Source organism: Etheostoma spectabile, chromosome 1, assembly GCF_008692095.1.
Source record: "Etheostoma spectabile isolate EspeVRDwgs_2016 chromosome 1, UIUC_Espe_1.0, whole genome shotgun sequence".
NCBI lineage: Eukaryota > Metazoa > Chordata > Actinopteri > Perciformes > Percidae > Etheostoma > Etheostoma spectabile.
In genome coordinates, this window is record NC_045733.1 from 2,607,590 (window position 1) to 2,622,610 (window position 15,021).

The window sequence follows — 15,021 nt, forward strand, 5'->3', positions numbered from 1 at the left end:
TTGGGTATCTGCATTTTAAGTGACAACAAATAAAACACGACCTCCTGCTGTGCATCGAACAGCCTGTGGGGGCGCTCTTGCTCAGATTACATCTGAACACGCGGGTGTCTGACAGTAAAAGAAGAGGCTGCCATATTGCAGTGATACAGCGAGTTTACCTTACTAAATCTTTAACACCTTTGTTTTCCTGCAATAAAAATGCTTTCTTCGCATACGTTTGAAGACCCAGGGAAGATGAGAGATTATCATTATACTGGTCCGGTAGAGCACCGCTTCTCACCATACGCTTTCAACGGAGGGTGAGTGTGAATTTTCAACCGCTCTCTGGTTAGCTAGCCTGCTAGCCTTCTAGCTAACGTTTACATCCAATTGGGCTGTCCTAACTAACGTTAGCTAACTATGTGAAACTAAACAAAGGTGAAGTTGATGAAAAGTATGGAAGCAGAGTGTCTTTGTCCAAGACACAAAGCGTCCTCACTTAATATTAATATGTAAATTAAGATAAAGACAAAGGTTAGCTAACAACAGTTTCAGTTTCGAAACTATCTTAGCTTTCGTTAGCAAATGTCTGGGACAACAGTCTATTTTTCTCTGTGGTGAGGTGGTTTTATAAGATTAATGAACTACACTGTGTTTTGTCCCCCCACCCAAGAACCGTACTAGCTGTTGCTGGAGAAGACTTCGCCATCGTAGCCTCAGACACCAGGCTGAGTGAAGGCTACTCAATCCACAGCCGCGACTCACCAAAATGCTACAAGCTGTAAGTTTGCACCGTCACTTAACTGCACTATCAATGAATGGCAGATCGGCCGTATTAAGACACCACATGTCAATCTTCAGCCGGTCCCTTACCTACTACTTTAATAGTTCTGTGTGAATTTATTAATTAATTTATTAATGTATTTATAAATGTATCAGTTAAATTAGGAGTGCAACCGCTGAAGTCACTGCAGCTCTGCTCAGATACTCTAAAGATGGGAGTGTAGTTTGTTCCTGCTGTGTGCTCAGCGATTAGCTTTAGCAAATCATCATTTGGTATCTGGCTAAAAACACTTCATTGCCACATGAATCGAAGCCCATTGAACATTTTATTATGCTGATCGTCACTGTTTTTTGTGCTTCTTCTTCTTCTCCTCACAGGACAGACACAACTGTCATTGGCTGCAGCGGCTTTCACGGCGACTGCTTGACTCTGACTAAAATCATTGATGCTAGACTAAAGGTGGGCTGGTGCTGCAAGATTTTTCTCTTTTTAGTCTCATTCTGAAGGGAAACAATGACACGTGTGTAGGCGGCTTTAAAAATGATCTAATTCTGCTGACTGTCTTGCCTCTACTTGCACACCAGTGGCGTCTGTTGATCGTAATGGTATCCAAGACAGAGTTGACATAAAGCAGATATCCCATTGTGCCTCCTTAATGATGACATTTGTATTCATTTTTTTCAATCAGAATAATCCTTAAAATCTCTTACAGTGAAATATCTATATCTAATAATGACCCGTGTCACTTTAGTTAATTAAAAACAATAAGGACATCATCCTTGTTACTTTTCTCTAAGTGAATTGTGTCCTGCACCCCTACAAGACCTCCAGTGGATGTCACAGGTTACTTAATTGTTACTTACACCCTGCCCCTCTCTCAGATGTACAAACACTCAAACAATAAGACAATGACCAGCGGCGCCATCGCAGCCATGTTGTCCACCATCCTGTATGGCAGGAGGTTCTTCCCCTACTACGTCTACAACATCATCGGAGGACTGGATGAACACGGTATATACTTCATTGCTGCTGACATTAAAGGTCCCATGGCATGAAAATTTCTCTTTTATGATTTTTTTTTTTTTTTTTACAATAATATGAGTTCCTCCAGCCTGCCTATGGTCCACCTGTGGCTAGAAATGGTGATAGTTGTAAACCGAGCCCTGGGTATCCTGCGCTCAGATGGGCCAAGGTTACCTCCCCTTTCTCTACTTTGCCCACCCAGAGAATGTGGCCCACTCATGAGAGAGAGACATCATGGCTTTCAAACGAAAGCCTCTCTCTCTCTCTCTCTCCTTAAAAGCTACAGACTCAGAAGTGGCACGTCCTAAGGAAAGCTCATTGTGGGACTGGCTCTAGTGGTTGTAATTCTGCACCAAGGCTGAATTTTGGTATGGTATTAGGGGACCACTAAGGCCTGTAAAAAAAAAAAAAACATCCAAAGAGCACCATGTCATGGGACCTTAAAGTAAATGAATCACTTTTGTTTACATATGTTCTGGATTGTATGAGTAAAAAGCTGCATGTTTAGGCTGTAGCTATTTTTCTTTTACGTGATGATCGTAGGGGACGGGTCTTGTTGCCAGGGTTGTTGTGGATATTGTGCTTCATTGTATGACACACTAAGTTTGTGTTTTTTGTTTAACCTGGAAGATTTTAAAGCTTTAACTATGGTCTTTGTAATACGCTTTTATTTGTAATATTTCTAATGTAGGCAAGGGAGCAGTGTACAGTTTTGACCCAGTGGGCTCCTACCAGAGAGACACCTACAAGGCCGGAGGATCAGCAAGTGCCATGCTACAGCCACTACTGGACAACCAGGTAAATATTACCCACTGCATGCTGACCTTTGTTTCCATAATCCCACTATGTTTATGTCGTCAGTAGGGTTGGGTACCTAAATTGTCATTATTTTGTGTGATGTGTAGAATGTTTTAAATAACAATGTTCTAATTTTAACAATTTTGAAATTGAGAAGTTTGGACTTATTTATTACAATTGAAATTACATTTTGTCATTACAAAGAGAGCAAAATACTGAAAAAGGTACTGTTGGTTCTGGTACTGAAACCCAGGTATCAGTTCAAATGTGATCGGTACCCAACCCAAGTCATCAGGTATTCAGACAATGCAGTGCCGCGACCAAGTTTCCTTCCAACGGAATAGGCACGCTTACGTCCGTCTTTCTTTCCAACACGTTCTTCCACAGATTGGTTTCAAGAACATGGAGGGTGTGCAGCATGTTCCTCTCACTCAAGAAAAGGCGGTTCAGCTGGTCAAAGATGTTTTCATCTCAGCCGCAGAGAGAGATGTCTACACTGGGGATGCCCTTCGGGTCTGCATCATCACTAAGGAGGGCATCAGTGAGCAGACTGTACCACTGAGGAAGGACTGAGGAGGGATATGTTCCCCTTTCTCTGCTTTTCTCTTTGGTCTGTTCTTTCCACATTCACCTTTTGGTGTTGGCCCCTTTACAAACGTTTCTTAAAATAGGAGTGTTGATCCAGAATCTGCTAGTGGACACCTAGTTAGGCTTAATCTGGGGAGCGGATTTTCCATTTTTTTTTATATCCGCCCAAAAGTTCCATCATTTGAAATCAACCATTTTCTCCTGCTTACTACAGTTATTCCCTTCAGTTTCTGCTATTCCATCCTTGTATTTGTGCTCTAGCAAACTTATTCTAAATCAGCACTCCTGTTCACTCTTTCTGCTTAGACTCATCCCCTGTTTTGATTTTTCATTATGTTTTGGAAGGATACATACCCTGCTGTTCTTTTTACATTCTTAATAAATGTAAAGAATTGGAAAATTGATTCTTCTTGTTTGTTGCGTGTTCTACACACATGGACAAGAGAAGGACACACCATCTCGGGTAGCTTAAGCTTTTCTCAGTGTCGTCCTAAAATAAATGGAATCATCAAGTATTACTTTTCTCTCCTTAAAGACATTGCTATTTGTCTGAGATAGTGTTTTCTGAGTCAGTTTTACACAACAGTGCATCTGTCAACACCATGCTTAGCTGAGGGAACCAAAGCCCCATAGACCTAATCTACTATAATACAGAAAGAAAGTTTGGGAACCCTAGGTAAAAATGTGTATTAATGTGTATAAAGAAGCCAAGAAAATATGGTCAAATGACAGATTCGTATGATATGTCACAAAAAGTTAGATTTTATTTCCATCATTTACACTTTCAAAATAACACAAAACAAAAAAATGGCGTCTGCAGAAGTTTGGGCACTCTGCAGAGTTTCTAGCATGCACCGCCCCCTTTGGAAAGCTGAGACCTGACAGTGTCATGGATTGTTCTCAATCATCGTTTGGAAAGACCAGGTGATGTCAATCTTGAGGTTTTAAATGCCCAGAATCATCTGACCTTGCCCCAACAATCAGCACCATGGCTTCTTTTAAGCAGTTGTCTAGAAAACTGAAACTGAAAATAGTTGACGCTCACAAAGCAGAAGAAGGCTAGAAGAAGATAGCAAAGTGTTTTCAGATGCCAATATCCTCTATTCGGAATGTAATTAAGAAATGGCAGTCATCGGGAACAGTGGAAGTAAAGCAAGATCTGGAAGACCAAGAAAAATATCAGACAGAACAGCTCGCAAGATTGTGAGAAAAGCAAGTCAAAACCCACGTTTGACTGCACGATCTGTCCAGAAAGACCTGGCAGACACTGGAGTTGTGGTACACCATTCCACTATAAAGAGATACTTCTACAAATATGGTCTTCATGGAAGAGTCATCAAAAAAAGACCTCTTCTACATCTTCACCACAAAAATTAGCGTTTGAAGTTTGCAAATGAACATATAGACAGCCTGATGCATTGTGGAAACAAGTTCTGTAGACCAATGAGGTTAAAACAGAACTTTTTGGCCGGAATGAGCAAAGGTACGTTTGGAGAAGAAAGGGCACAGAATTTAATGAAAAGAACTTCTGTCCAACTGTTAACCATGGGGGGGGGGGTTAATCATGCTTTGGGGTTGAATTGCAGCCAGTGGCACAGGGAATATTTCACGAGTAGAAGGAAAAATGGATTCAATGAAATTTCAGTAAATTTGCCATGGCCTTCACAATCTCCTGACCTCAACATAATTGAAAATCTATGGATAGATAAAGAGCAGTGCGTGACAGACAGCCCAGAAATCTCAAAGAACTGGAAGACTTTTGGAAGGAAGAATGGGCGAAGATACCTCAAAAAGAATTGAAAGACTCTTGGCTGGCTACAAGAAGCGTTTCCAAGCTGTGATACTTGCCAAAGGGGGCAGTACAAGGTATTAACTCTGCAGGGTGCCCAAACTTTTGCAGATGCCATTTTTTTGTTTTGTGTTATTTTGAAAGTGTAAATGATAGAAATAAAATCTAACTTTTTGTGACATATAATACAAATGTATAATCTGTCATTTGATGCCTTTTGGAAATTTTTCCACCTTTTCTTGGCTTCTTTGTGCACTTTAATGCAAATATTTACCTGGGGTGCCCAAACTTTCAAACACCACTGTATGTTGTACTTTGACAAACTGTATCCATCAGGTGGACAGTTTTTTTTTATTTTACAATGTTGAGATTGATAAAATCACTGGTGTACACACCACTGATCTGAATTAGAGCAACACTGTTGTCCTTATACATAAATGAAATGTTCAAGTTTTGTGCAAGTAGTTTGTCATTATTTGGTTTGATACTATTTGTTCATTGTTCTAGTCCTTGGGAAACAAACAAAACACGTCATTCCCATCTAAAAGTTACTCCTATAGACTGTAGGTCTCTCTCACCGTAGACATTTCAATCTGTCATATCAGACACAAAATACAGTTAAAACTAAATTGATGGCTGCATTCCACTTAGATGTCCCAATTTCAGAATTATGTATAGTAGTGGGATACTTGCTTTCATTGGCAAATTCAAAACATCGGGCAAGAAATAGGCCTATTGTATTAACATAGCTTCATAGTTCTTAACTATTAATACTTGTGGTTTTTTTGTATTGGGCTGTAGACTGTTTTGTTGTCTCCATTTTTCCTGCAGTAACCTCATACTGCCTCTGCTCAGGATTATATTGTGTCTAATTAGTGTGAGGTGTCTAATTTTATATATATATATACGTATAAATAATTTTATATAAGTTTTTCCTAAATAACAAAATATAAGCTTGCAAGTTGGAACCTACATTGGGCTGAATGAACACTGGGCTCCAGACCAATAAAGACTGTGGTTCTCTGTTTGATAATATACCATCTGTGATATTATTCCTCCTGGAAGAGTGAAAACAACGACATTCCTATTTATGCTCAGCTGGAAAAAAGAAAAACACTTTGACATTTTATTTATTTTTATTAACCCAAGTAAATCAGCAACTGTAACGAAGTGTTTCCTCTACAACTGTTTTAATAATCAAAGACTCATACACAGGCATGGACACAGGCAGTGTACTCAGGCGTAGTATTGAAGGTTGGCCTTCTTCTTGGCTTGAACCTCCAGGATTCCCTCCATGTAATCTTCATGGTTCAGCTCTGTGGCCCCGCGGCGCAGCGCGATCATGCCGGCCTCCACACACACAGCTTTGCACTGGGCTCCGTTGAAGTCGTCGGTGCAGCGGGCCAACTCCTCATAGTTGACGTCAGGACTGACGTTCATCTTGCGGGAGTGAATCTGCATGATGCGAGCTCTGGCCTCCTCGTTTGGCATGGGGAACTCAATCTTTCGGTCCAGACGACCTGAACGGAGCAGCGCAGGATCCAAGATATCCACTCTGTTGGTGGCAGCAATCACCTAGAAGAAAATAAATGTATGTAGTTATACTGTAGTCACCATGCTGTATGGTGATAATTAAAAATACAGGAAAGTTGGAGCTTAATTTTGTTACAAGTAGAAAAATCTTTTTAAACTTGAATCCATTAAACTTTTTAATGAGTAGTTTGTTGAAGCATTTACGTTTGAGCTGTCCTGTGTGCCCATATTGTTTTTTTATATATATATATATATATATATATATATATATATATATATATATATATATATACACACACAATTTTGTTGTCAAAGTAACACCACAGAGAAATTACTGAGTCCAATTTTTACTGTATGCATAGTGCATATAAACATAAGGACAGGGTTTTTTGGTGGCGGCATATTTACCTTGACCTGCATGTTGGGCTGAAATCCGTCCAGCTGGTTGAGCAGCTCCAGCATGGTCCTCTGGACCTCTCTGTCTCCAGCCTTCTCGCTGTCAAACCTCTTGGTCCCGATGGCGTCCAGCTCGTCGATGAAGATGATGGATGGGGCTTTCTCTTTGGCCAGTGCGAAGGCGTCTCTCACTAGCTTGGCTCCATCTCCGATGAACATCTGGACCAGCTGTGGACCGGCCAGCTTCAGGAAGGTGGCCTTAGTCTGAGCGGCGCATGCCCTGGCCAGGAGGGTCTTCCCAGTGCCAGGTGGCCCGTACATCAGGACCCCCTTGGGTGGCTGGATGCCAAGGTTTTCAAACTTCTCCTTGTGGTTCATGGGCAGGACGATGGCCTCAACCAGCTCCTGGATCTGCTTGTCCAGCCCTCCAATGTCACTGTACTGCTCTGTGGGGCGCTCATCCACCTCCATGGCCTTGACTCTGGAGTCATACTCGGTGGGTAAGGTCTCCAGGATCAGGTAGGAGTCCTTGTTGACACCCACCAGGTCTCCGGGCTTCAGCTTCTCGGCGTCCACCAGCCCGATCACGGGCAGGAAGTAGGTCTGTCGAGTGGATGTCTTAATGACGGCGCACTTTCCTTTTCTCTGAGAGTCCAGGTCCACATTAGCCCCGTCCTCCTCCTGGTCGTTGGGGTCCACATCCAGCAGCTCAATCACGTTAGACACAAGGTACGGCAGGGTTTTGTTCACCTTTATCTTCTCCGTGTTTTCTTTGATTTTGTCCTTCATAGCCTGCAGCTCGTGGGTCACCCTCAGCACTTCGCTCTTCATAATCTTTATCTCGCTGTCGAGGAGACGAGTTCGCTGAACTATCTCGTCTGTGGACATTTTTAACACTTCTTCACCGATTCCATCTTCCACTTCGTCCCAAACTGATTTGTCACTCAGGGACGCCATCTTTGCTCTGTCTGCGGTGAACTGTGACACGGCGGAAAATAAAGGTTCTACTTCCGGAACAGCAAAGCCCTCCTCGCTAGCTCCTGGCTACAGAACTTTTCCACACACACACAAAACATGAAATATTGTAGACATTTATAAAAAAAAAAAAAAAACGACCGTTCATTGTTTAGTTACAAACTATACAAATTGTTTTATAAGTGTAACGATTAAAGAATTAAGTTTTGTTACATTGGTGCAGTTTCAGATTTACTTCTTTTCGTAAGAATTTTATTAACTATTGTTTTTTTTTACCTCATTTTCTTTAAAACATATAAGAATGCCTTTATCTTGAAAACTGAATTATTTTCCCAGTTTCACTTTTTAATAAAATATTAAACATTAACCCAAAATATTCTGTTGTGTATGGCTATATTACCAATGAGATTAAAGAAGCATTGAATCTTTACACAATACTTGTCCTACAAATCTGTATTTCTCCAAATTCTTAGGTATTTAAATAATAATCCATACTCCATAATAATAATAATAATAATCCAAACCATAATCTGTAACACATTTATTTTACAATTGTTAACATTAAATTACTTGACTTTGGCTTGAATGACACATTATATCTTGTGTAAAACTAATCATAATATCTACATCGGGTGTAATAATATGACTTTATATTTTTACATATGATGAATGTAACATGTATTTCATTGCAAACGGATTGGTTTTAAATTTTACTTTAGTAAATACAACAAAAGTTACTACAATTTCCCTGTTTTATATGTTCTCTTTGTAGAAGAATATTGTATCTTTTTGTCTCTTAATATAACTTTGTATTATTGAAATTTATGTATCCCCATGTTACGTTTTTAAGACTATTTATACACGAGTCTTTTTTCTGAAATGTTATATATTTAATTTTTTTTGTGTGATAAAGGTGTTGAAAAAAAGAAAAGGTTCTACTTCCGGAAGAAGCCGACGAGGACTCTCATGAGCGCCGAGGCACAAGATTGAGGATGAAACAAACCTGAGGCTGAAGTCATTTGGTGCGTGCGGTGGTTTGAACTGCGAGAGTGTGAGTGTAAGTTGACGGGCATTGCACTTTGGTGCACTGGCAAATGTCAAAGTTATTTGCAATTCTTGTTAGCACACAAAGCCGCTGCTTTAACTGTGGCGACAACGCGTTTGTTAGCTAGCTAGTGTTGCTAATATTAGCTCTGAGGCTAACTTCAGCTAGCCTGTGTGTTGATGTTTCATTTCGGAGGTTGTCAAAACATCCTGCTAGAAGACTAATTGGATAAAGTTATATACACATTTGTCGCCCGTTATTGCACACTAAACTACTTGAAGTGCGCATAATGCTCTGGGGCCAAAATGAATGAACAAGTTAAATAATGTTAAAGCTTAAGCAGCGAATGTGTTCGCGCCACCGCTGCAGCTGCAAGTTTAGCTTTAAGTAATTTGTAAGTTTTTCGCTTAACATTGACGAGCCACTGTGCTAAATAACTACCAGTAATGAAGCTTGTCACATCGGGTCTGTCCATCTTTTCAGTCACGGCATAAGGGAAAGGGGCTGCCAAAGAGAAGAAAGAAGAAGAGGGTTTTTCTACAGAGCCCAGTTCACTGTAGTCGGTGTTTTCCTACTGTAATATAGACTCTACACCCACAACTTTGAAGCACCTGCTGTGTGAAGTTACTTCCTGCTGTTGGGTGACAGTGGACTAACGCGAGGAACTAAAGAGATGGACCAGAACAACAGTATACCACCCTTCCAGGGGCTGGCCTCCCCTCAGGTAACAACACTAGTTTCAAGTATTTTATGGTTAAGATATTTTAAAATAAATGTGCCTTCTCTCCAACGCAAGGTCCAAGCTTGCTGTAGCTGCCCAGCACATCCTCATTAAAATACTTGGAAATAGCTAATCAAACAAGCTTAACATGTGGCAACAATGATTAGAAACATGTTTTAAGTCATCTCTTAAATCAGTTACTTGTTACTTTCACAGGTAATAGATATAGACATTAGAGATTGCGCAACAGTTTTAAAATGTCCTTAAATACTTGGCTGAAAGCAAAATCAACTATGTGATCATTGATCTTACTATAACATGGAATATATATTTTTATATACTGGTTTATATGTTATGTAATGCTTTTTATATATTTAAGTTTCTATTTGTTTTGATAGAATTGTCTATATTGCCCTTTTAACACCCTTGCCCAGGGACCACCGATAACTCTGGTTCAGGGCTTGAACTGTGCATGGTCCCTGACAAATAAAATAATATATAATAAAAAAACACCTCAACCCATGTACCAATGTTGTTTAGACAGTCATTACAATGGTGAATTTTTGCATTATCATTTTTTTAGTATCCTTTGCTCCCAATGAGGCTCTTCTGCTCAATTCCCAACTCTGTTTTTTTGTGTGTCCTTGTTCAGGGTGCCATGACCCCAGGCATGCCAATCTTCAGTCCTATGATGCCATATGGCTCAGGTCTGACACCCCAGCCCGTCCAGAACACCAACAGTTTGTCTATACTGGAGGAACAGCAGCGGCAACAACAGCAGCAACAGGCACAGCAGGCAAACGCAGGTATAACACACACTATAGTCATATTCCATCCTTTCCCAGTGTTATGAGGTGAGATCATAATAGCCCTAGAATTGGAGTCCTCCCCATTAATATTTATTATTCTGAGGAAATAAAATGATCATTCATGTCTGAACCTTAGTTTAACTATAACATTGGTTCATATAATACAGGAAATAATACGTTCTTTATTCTCCAGGCCTTCCTGGAACGTCGGGGCAGACCCCTCAGCTTTACCACTCCCAGACAGTTGCAGGTTCGACCACCACAGCGTTACCAGGGAACACCCCGCTCTACAACACCCCGCTGACACCCATGACACCTATCACACCGGCCACACCAGCCTCTGAGAGCTCTGGAATAGTACCACAGCTACAGTATGTATCACATCAAATGGAGAAGTTGTCAAAGTATCAGTTTATGCCACTTGTATCAATCACACTTGGAAAATGTCTACCTTTACACCCACTTTGCCTTTATGTCACCTTAGTCAGTGGTAACTGTTCAAGTCAAGCTTGAACAATTCTTTCTATGTATCTTACTTATTTTTTTTCTCTGTGCTCCTCATTTTCCCTATTTTAGAAACATAGTATCTACTGTAAATCTGGGCTGTAAACTGGACTTGAAGACCATCGCCCTGAGAGCCAGGAATGCAGAGTACAACCCAAAGGTGAGACTGCCACACAATACATTGATCAGCTATTTATCAAGGATGGGACTTTTTAGGCAATGGGGTTTAAAAGAAATTATTTCAGCATGAAATATTTCCCAAAAATGTTTGTATTGGGACTCTTTGGGTCATGCTAATTTTGCATTCACCACCTATGTTGTAGAGTGGCAGGGAAATGTGGATTTGTCTATAACAACAAATATCAGGATAAACCAATCGCATAGAATTGCCAGAAAGGCTAATTGCATAGGGATTATCTACACCCAGGTCAACTTGCATGTTGTTTTGTATATATGTGTGATTCTCTCAGCCACCATTGTACTTTTGGATCATTATGTGTTCAACAAAATGTATAACCTAATCCGTCCACACAACTATATTTCTGTGGAAGCACTCCTATCTGAAGTAATAATCCTGCTCTTTATATTTCTTGTAGCGTTTTGCTGCAGTCATTATGAGAATACGAGAACCCAGGACCACTGCTCTCATCTTCAGCTCTGGGAAGATGGTCTGCACTGGAGCCAAGAGGTCAGAATAGGGATTATTTCTATTTACGGATCTTTCATGTGGTAAAGTTCAGAATAAAAAGCCATATTTTTACAGTAGCAGTCTCTCTTGTAGGGATGCTAGCCTTACTCCGTCTTTCAATAAAATGCTCTCTACCTTCTTGCCTTGTATCTTGTCACCTTTCCTCTCCTTAATACTTGTCAAACTGTCTTGTTTTCCCCATAATCTGCCCTGCATCGACTCACCTCTCTAGTGAGGAGCAATCGAGGTTAGCTGCCAGAAAATATGCTCGTGTGGTGCAGAAGCTCGGTTTTCCTGCAAAGTTTCTGGACTTCAAGATTCAGAACATGGTGGGAAGCTGCGACGTAAAGTTCCCCATTCGGCTGGAAGGATTAGTTCTCACACATCAGCAGTTTAGCAGGTAATTTTTGTTTGTTTTATGTCTTGTGTAGGTAAAAGCCATGTTTTCACATATGACCGCTGCGTTATGAGAATTTCCTGCTTGTGGCCACAGAAGGAGAGTCTAGATGGGGTTTATTCTTGGTGACGTGCTCCTATAGAAACAGAGTATCATCTGTAAGAATTTATGTGAAATTGTTTACGACTTACAATTGAAACTTAGTTAATTAAAAAATTAAGATAATACTAATAATGATTTAAATAAAATAATTTGTCTGTTTCAGCTATGAACCAGAGTTGTTTCCAGGACTGATTTACAGAATGATCAAACCCAGAATCGTTTTGCTCATCTTTGTTTCTGGGAAAGTTGTACTCACAGGTAAGACCTCCTCTCTGCTAATGGCTTCACTTCACTTATTAGTCATGATCATCTAACTATGCTGGAGGACAAAGTTAATGTTTGTTATTTTGACTGAGCTTATTTGTTGTTGAAACCAGCCTTGTGCTGCTCTTTCTCGGCTCACAGGATATTGAAAACTGATTGAGTTTTTGCGCACAGTTGATGTGACAGATCTAGCCGTCTGCATTTATTCTTTAGTTCTTGTGAGACACTGTCAGTAATTCTGTTTTAACAAAAATCATCAGTCGAGTATTTGATGGTAATTTGTTAGTGCTTTAGAACATAATCAATGTGAAACAATAGTAAAATACACTTTATTTCTCTCTACTGTACAATCAAATTTTCAAGTACAAAACATTTGGGCTCTGTTGTTTTCTACTGCCAGAAAATGCTTGGTTATGTTGTAACCTTGGTTCTCTGAGTGACAAGACTCCACCATACATATGGAATAAGTAACAGTGTAACTGTTAGTTATACAGGAGAGAAGTCAGTTATCTGAGTATGTGGCAAAACCTTTTAATGCTCTGTTTTCATTTTGGGACTTTCGATTGACTAAAAGACTATTTTCATTGTAGTTTTCTGTAAAATAATAATATCTCGTCTCATGAGCTGGGTGTGTTGTCACACCCCAGATACTGATCAATATTTTACAGTTAAAATAGAATTTATAATTTTGAGAATTACAATAAATGGTTTCAAACAAACACTTTCTTGTAGCTTATCAAGCATGCTGATGTATTGGTCATAACACTATGACCTACAATAGAACTGGTTAGTTAGAAATGGAAAAGATATTCCAGAACATGATTCATGGTTTCTGTCAGTATTATAGGCATTGCCAGTATAACTCATTGTAATTAATAATATCTGTGTTTTGGTTTTTAAGGTGCCAAGGTGAGAGCGGAGATCTATGAAGCGTTCGAAAATATTTATCCCATCCTGAAAGGCTTCCGCAAGACAACGTAGAATCTGCAGCTCCTTCTTTTACCCCAACTTTGTGTGACTGATTTTATTTTTTTACTATTCAGTGTCAACTACATGTTGACCTCTAAAAGTGGACTGCTGTTGCACAGGGATGCGAGTCATCATTGTTTTTCTGGGTTTTGTCCCTCCAGTGTTGCAGATGATTTTTTTGCCAGGCTTTGATCACAAGTGATGGCGTATTTTACACACAGACTGCTCATTTCAAACCCTTCCTGTTTTTCCTCAGTTATTTTTGGGTTTTGCGGTTTGTCCTGATCCCATCCCTGATTGTACATAACACTGTAAAGAAATGTAAAAAGCGCTTGTTAGAAGAGAAGCAGTCTGATAAGGACTGTTTTGTTTTTATTTTAAGCCATTTTAAATAGTTTTCTACTTTGCATTTTTTATAAATTGTCCGCTCAGTCTCCAAATTGTATCCAGACATGTTGGTGTCTGTCAGACCCACATTCCAATCAACAGTATTTAAGATTTTAGTAGAGTGCCTGTTGATCTCAAACCAAATCAGTGACTTTTACCATCAAAACAGTTGGCTCTTGGTCCTAATTTTATAAATGCTGTGAGTAGTTTCACTCTAAATTCACACATTTTGACATAAAGTCCAGCCTGTTAAGCAGTAACTGAATGTGGATGCTCTTACAGTTTAAATAAATTAAACTAAATTGATCTAAATCCTGCTGCTACAGTTGTTGGTTAGTTCTTTGAGATGTGTCACTTGGTCTGGGTTCCTAAAACATTTTTACTTATGAATAAACCAGAATCAAAACATGAAGAAGAGACACTGTTGGTCAGCCTCTTTAACTTCTCGCTTGCATTTACAAGCACTAAAAGATTGCAAATGAACTATGCATTGTTTTTCCATATTTTTTTTTTTTTGGCCATTCAAAAATATATTGCGTTTTCTTTTTAAAAAATATTATAGGAAAATGTGAATCTGCTGGTTGTTAAAATTTTTTGGCACTTCTTGGTGAACTCCGGTCTGGTGACCGTCCGTTTCTCCATTTGTGTCTGCCACCTGACGGCTGTATGGACAGCAGAATGGCAAAAGAGATTAGGAATTAATACTAAACTACATCTAGTATATTTAATACTTTGCTCTGTGATTCTGAGCTTAGCTGCAGACAAGCAGGAGACCAGGAAACCATGTCCTATCCCAATGCAATTTTGTTTCTGAAATTGTTAATGTGCGGCATTGTGCATTAATAAATGTGTACATACTGGCTATCTTGTAATGAGCTGCTTCTTTTTCTACAGTAAGGTTTTTGTGCTGTTTTATATGGAAATAGCAGTGTGATAAATTTGCTGTCCTAAGTCTACTGAAAAAGCAGAGTTAGCAGGAAAGGCACAAAAACTTGTGTGGAGACAACACTCATGCTGCACATTGAATAGAATTAATTTCTTTTTTTTGGGGGGGGGGCATTTTAGTAACTACATGTACATACTCTGAATCTGTTTTTTTTTTTTTTTAATTTATTGAGAATCGATTTTGAATTGAATCGTGAGCCTAAAGATCGAAATCGAATGACATTTTCTGAATTGTGCGCCCGTGTTTACTTTACATCAAAGCTGAGTGCAATATAATTTTCAGCTTATTAAAGTAACTCAGAGCCACATGTGTAGGCTTCAACCT

General features: G+C 39.5%; 3 protein-coding genes across 4 annotated transcripts; 2 read left to right on the forward strand and 1 right to left on the reverse strand.

The window, feature by feature from the left end:
- The first annotated feature begins 47 nt into the window (after nt 1-47).
- Nucleotides 48-3,567, forward strand: psmb1 (proteasome 20S subunit beta 1). The gene is made up of 6 exons (XM_032518169.1): nt 48-299; nt 653-760; nt 1,141-1,222; nt 1,645-1,774; nt 2,478-2,584; nt 2,972-3,567. Exons 1-6 carry the CDS (start codon nt 199-201, stop codon nt 3,155-3,157), a joined length of 714 nt encoding a protein of 237 aa, XP_032374060.1. The 5' UTR covers nt 48-198; the 3' UTR covers nt 3,158-3,567.
- A 2,511-nt stretch (nt 3,568-6,078) lies between these two features.
- On the reverse strand, nt 6,079-7,882 carry psmc3 (proteasome 26S subunit, ATPase 3). The gene is made up of 2 exons (XM_032518122.1): nt 6,903-7,882; nt 6,079-6,536 (listed from the first exon to the last, which is right to left on the reverse strand). The coding sequence occupies exons 1-2, from the start codon at nt 7,845-7,847 to the stop codon at nt 6,198-6,200; spliced, it is 1,284 nt and encodes a 427-aa protein (XP_032374013.1). The 5' UTR covers nt 7,848-7,882; the 3' UTR covers nt 6,079-6,197.
- Nucleotides 7,883-8,786: 904 nt separating this feature from the next.
- tbp (TATA box binding protein) lies at nt 8,787-14,613 on the forward strand. Of its 2 annotated transcripts, none has more exons than XM_032518143.1 (9): nt 8,787-8,922; nt 9,394-9,634; nt 10,284-10,437; nt 10,634-10,811; nt 11,017-11,104; nt 11,541-11,632; nt 11,865-12,032; nt 12,295-12,389; nt 13,297-14,613. In XM_032518143.1, exons 2-9 carry the CDS (start codon nt 9,584-9,586, stop codon nt 13,374-13,376), a joined length of 906 nt encoding a protein of 301 aa, XP_032374034.1. In that variant the 5' UTR covers nt 8,787-8,922; nt 9,394-9,583; the 3' UTR covers nt 13,377-14,613. The 2 variants fall into 2 exon arrangements, with proteins under 2 accessions (XP_032374034.1, XP_032374038.1); XM_032518147.1 differs by having other exon boundaries at nt 8,800-8,916.
- Nucleotides 14,614-15,021: the final 408 nt, after the last annotated feature.

What these genes read in the sequence shown, in the direction of transcription:
- tbp (XM_032518143.1), top strand. Translation starts at nt 9,584, where the DNA reads ATGGACCAGAACAACAGTATACCACCCTTCCAGGGGCTGGCCTCCCCT. An exon ending in ATGCAGAGTACAACCCAAAG is followed by an intron (nt 11,105 to 11,540) that starts GTGAGACTGCCA and finishes TATTTCTTGTAG; the next exon opens with CGTTTTGCTGCAGTCATTAT. An exon ending in TGGGAAAGTTGTACTCACAG is followed by an intron (nt 12,390 to 13,296) that starts GTAAGACCTCCT and finishes TTGGTTTTTAAG; the next exon opens with GTGCCAAGGTGAGAGCGGAG.
- psmc3 (XM_032518122.1), bottom strand. Translation starts at nt 7,847, where the DNA reads ATGGCGTCCCTGAGTGACAAATCAGTTTGGGACGAAGTGGAAGATGGA. An exon ending in AGCCCAACATGCAGGTCAAG is followed by an intron (nt 6,537 to 6,902) that starts GTAAATATGCCG and finishes ATTTTCTTCTAG; the next exon opens with GTGATTGCTGCCACCAACAG.
- psmb1 (XM_032518169.1), top strand. Translation starts at nt 199, where the DNA reads ATGCTTTCTTCGCATACGTTTGAAGACCCAGGGAAGATGAGAGATTAT. An exon ending in CCATACGCTTTCAACGGAGG is followed by an intron (nt 300 to 652) that starts GTGAGTGTGAAT and finishes CCCCCACCCAAG; the next exon opens with AACCGTACTAGCTGTTGCTG. An exon ending in TCACCAAAATGCTACAAGCT is followed by an intron (nt 761 to 1,140) that starts GTAAGTTTGCAC and finishes TTCTCCTCACAG; the next exon opens with GACAGACACAACTGTCATTG.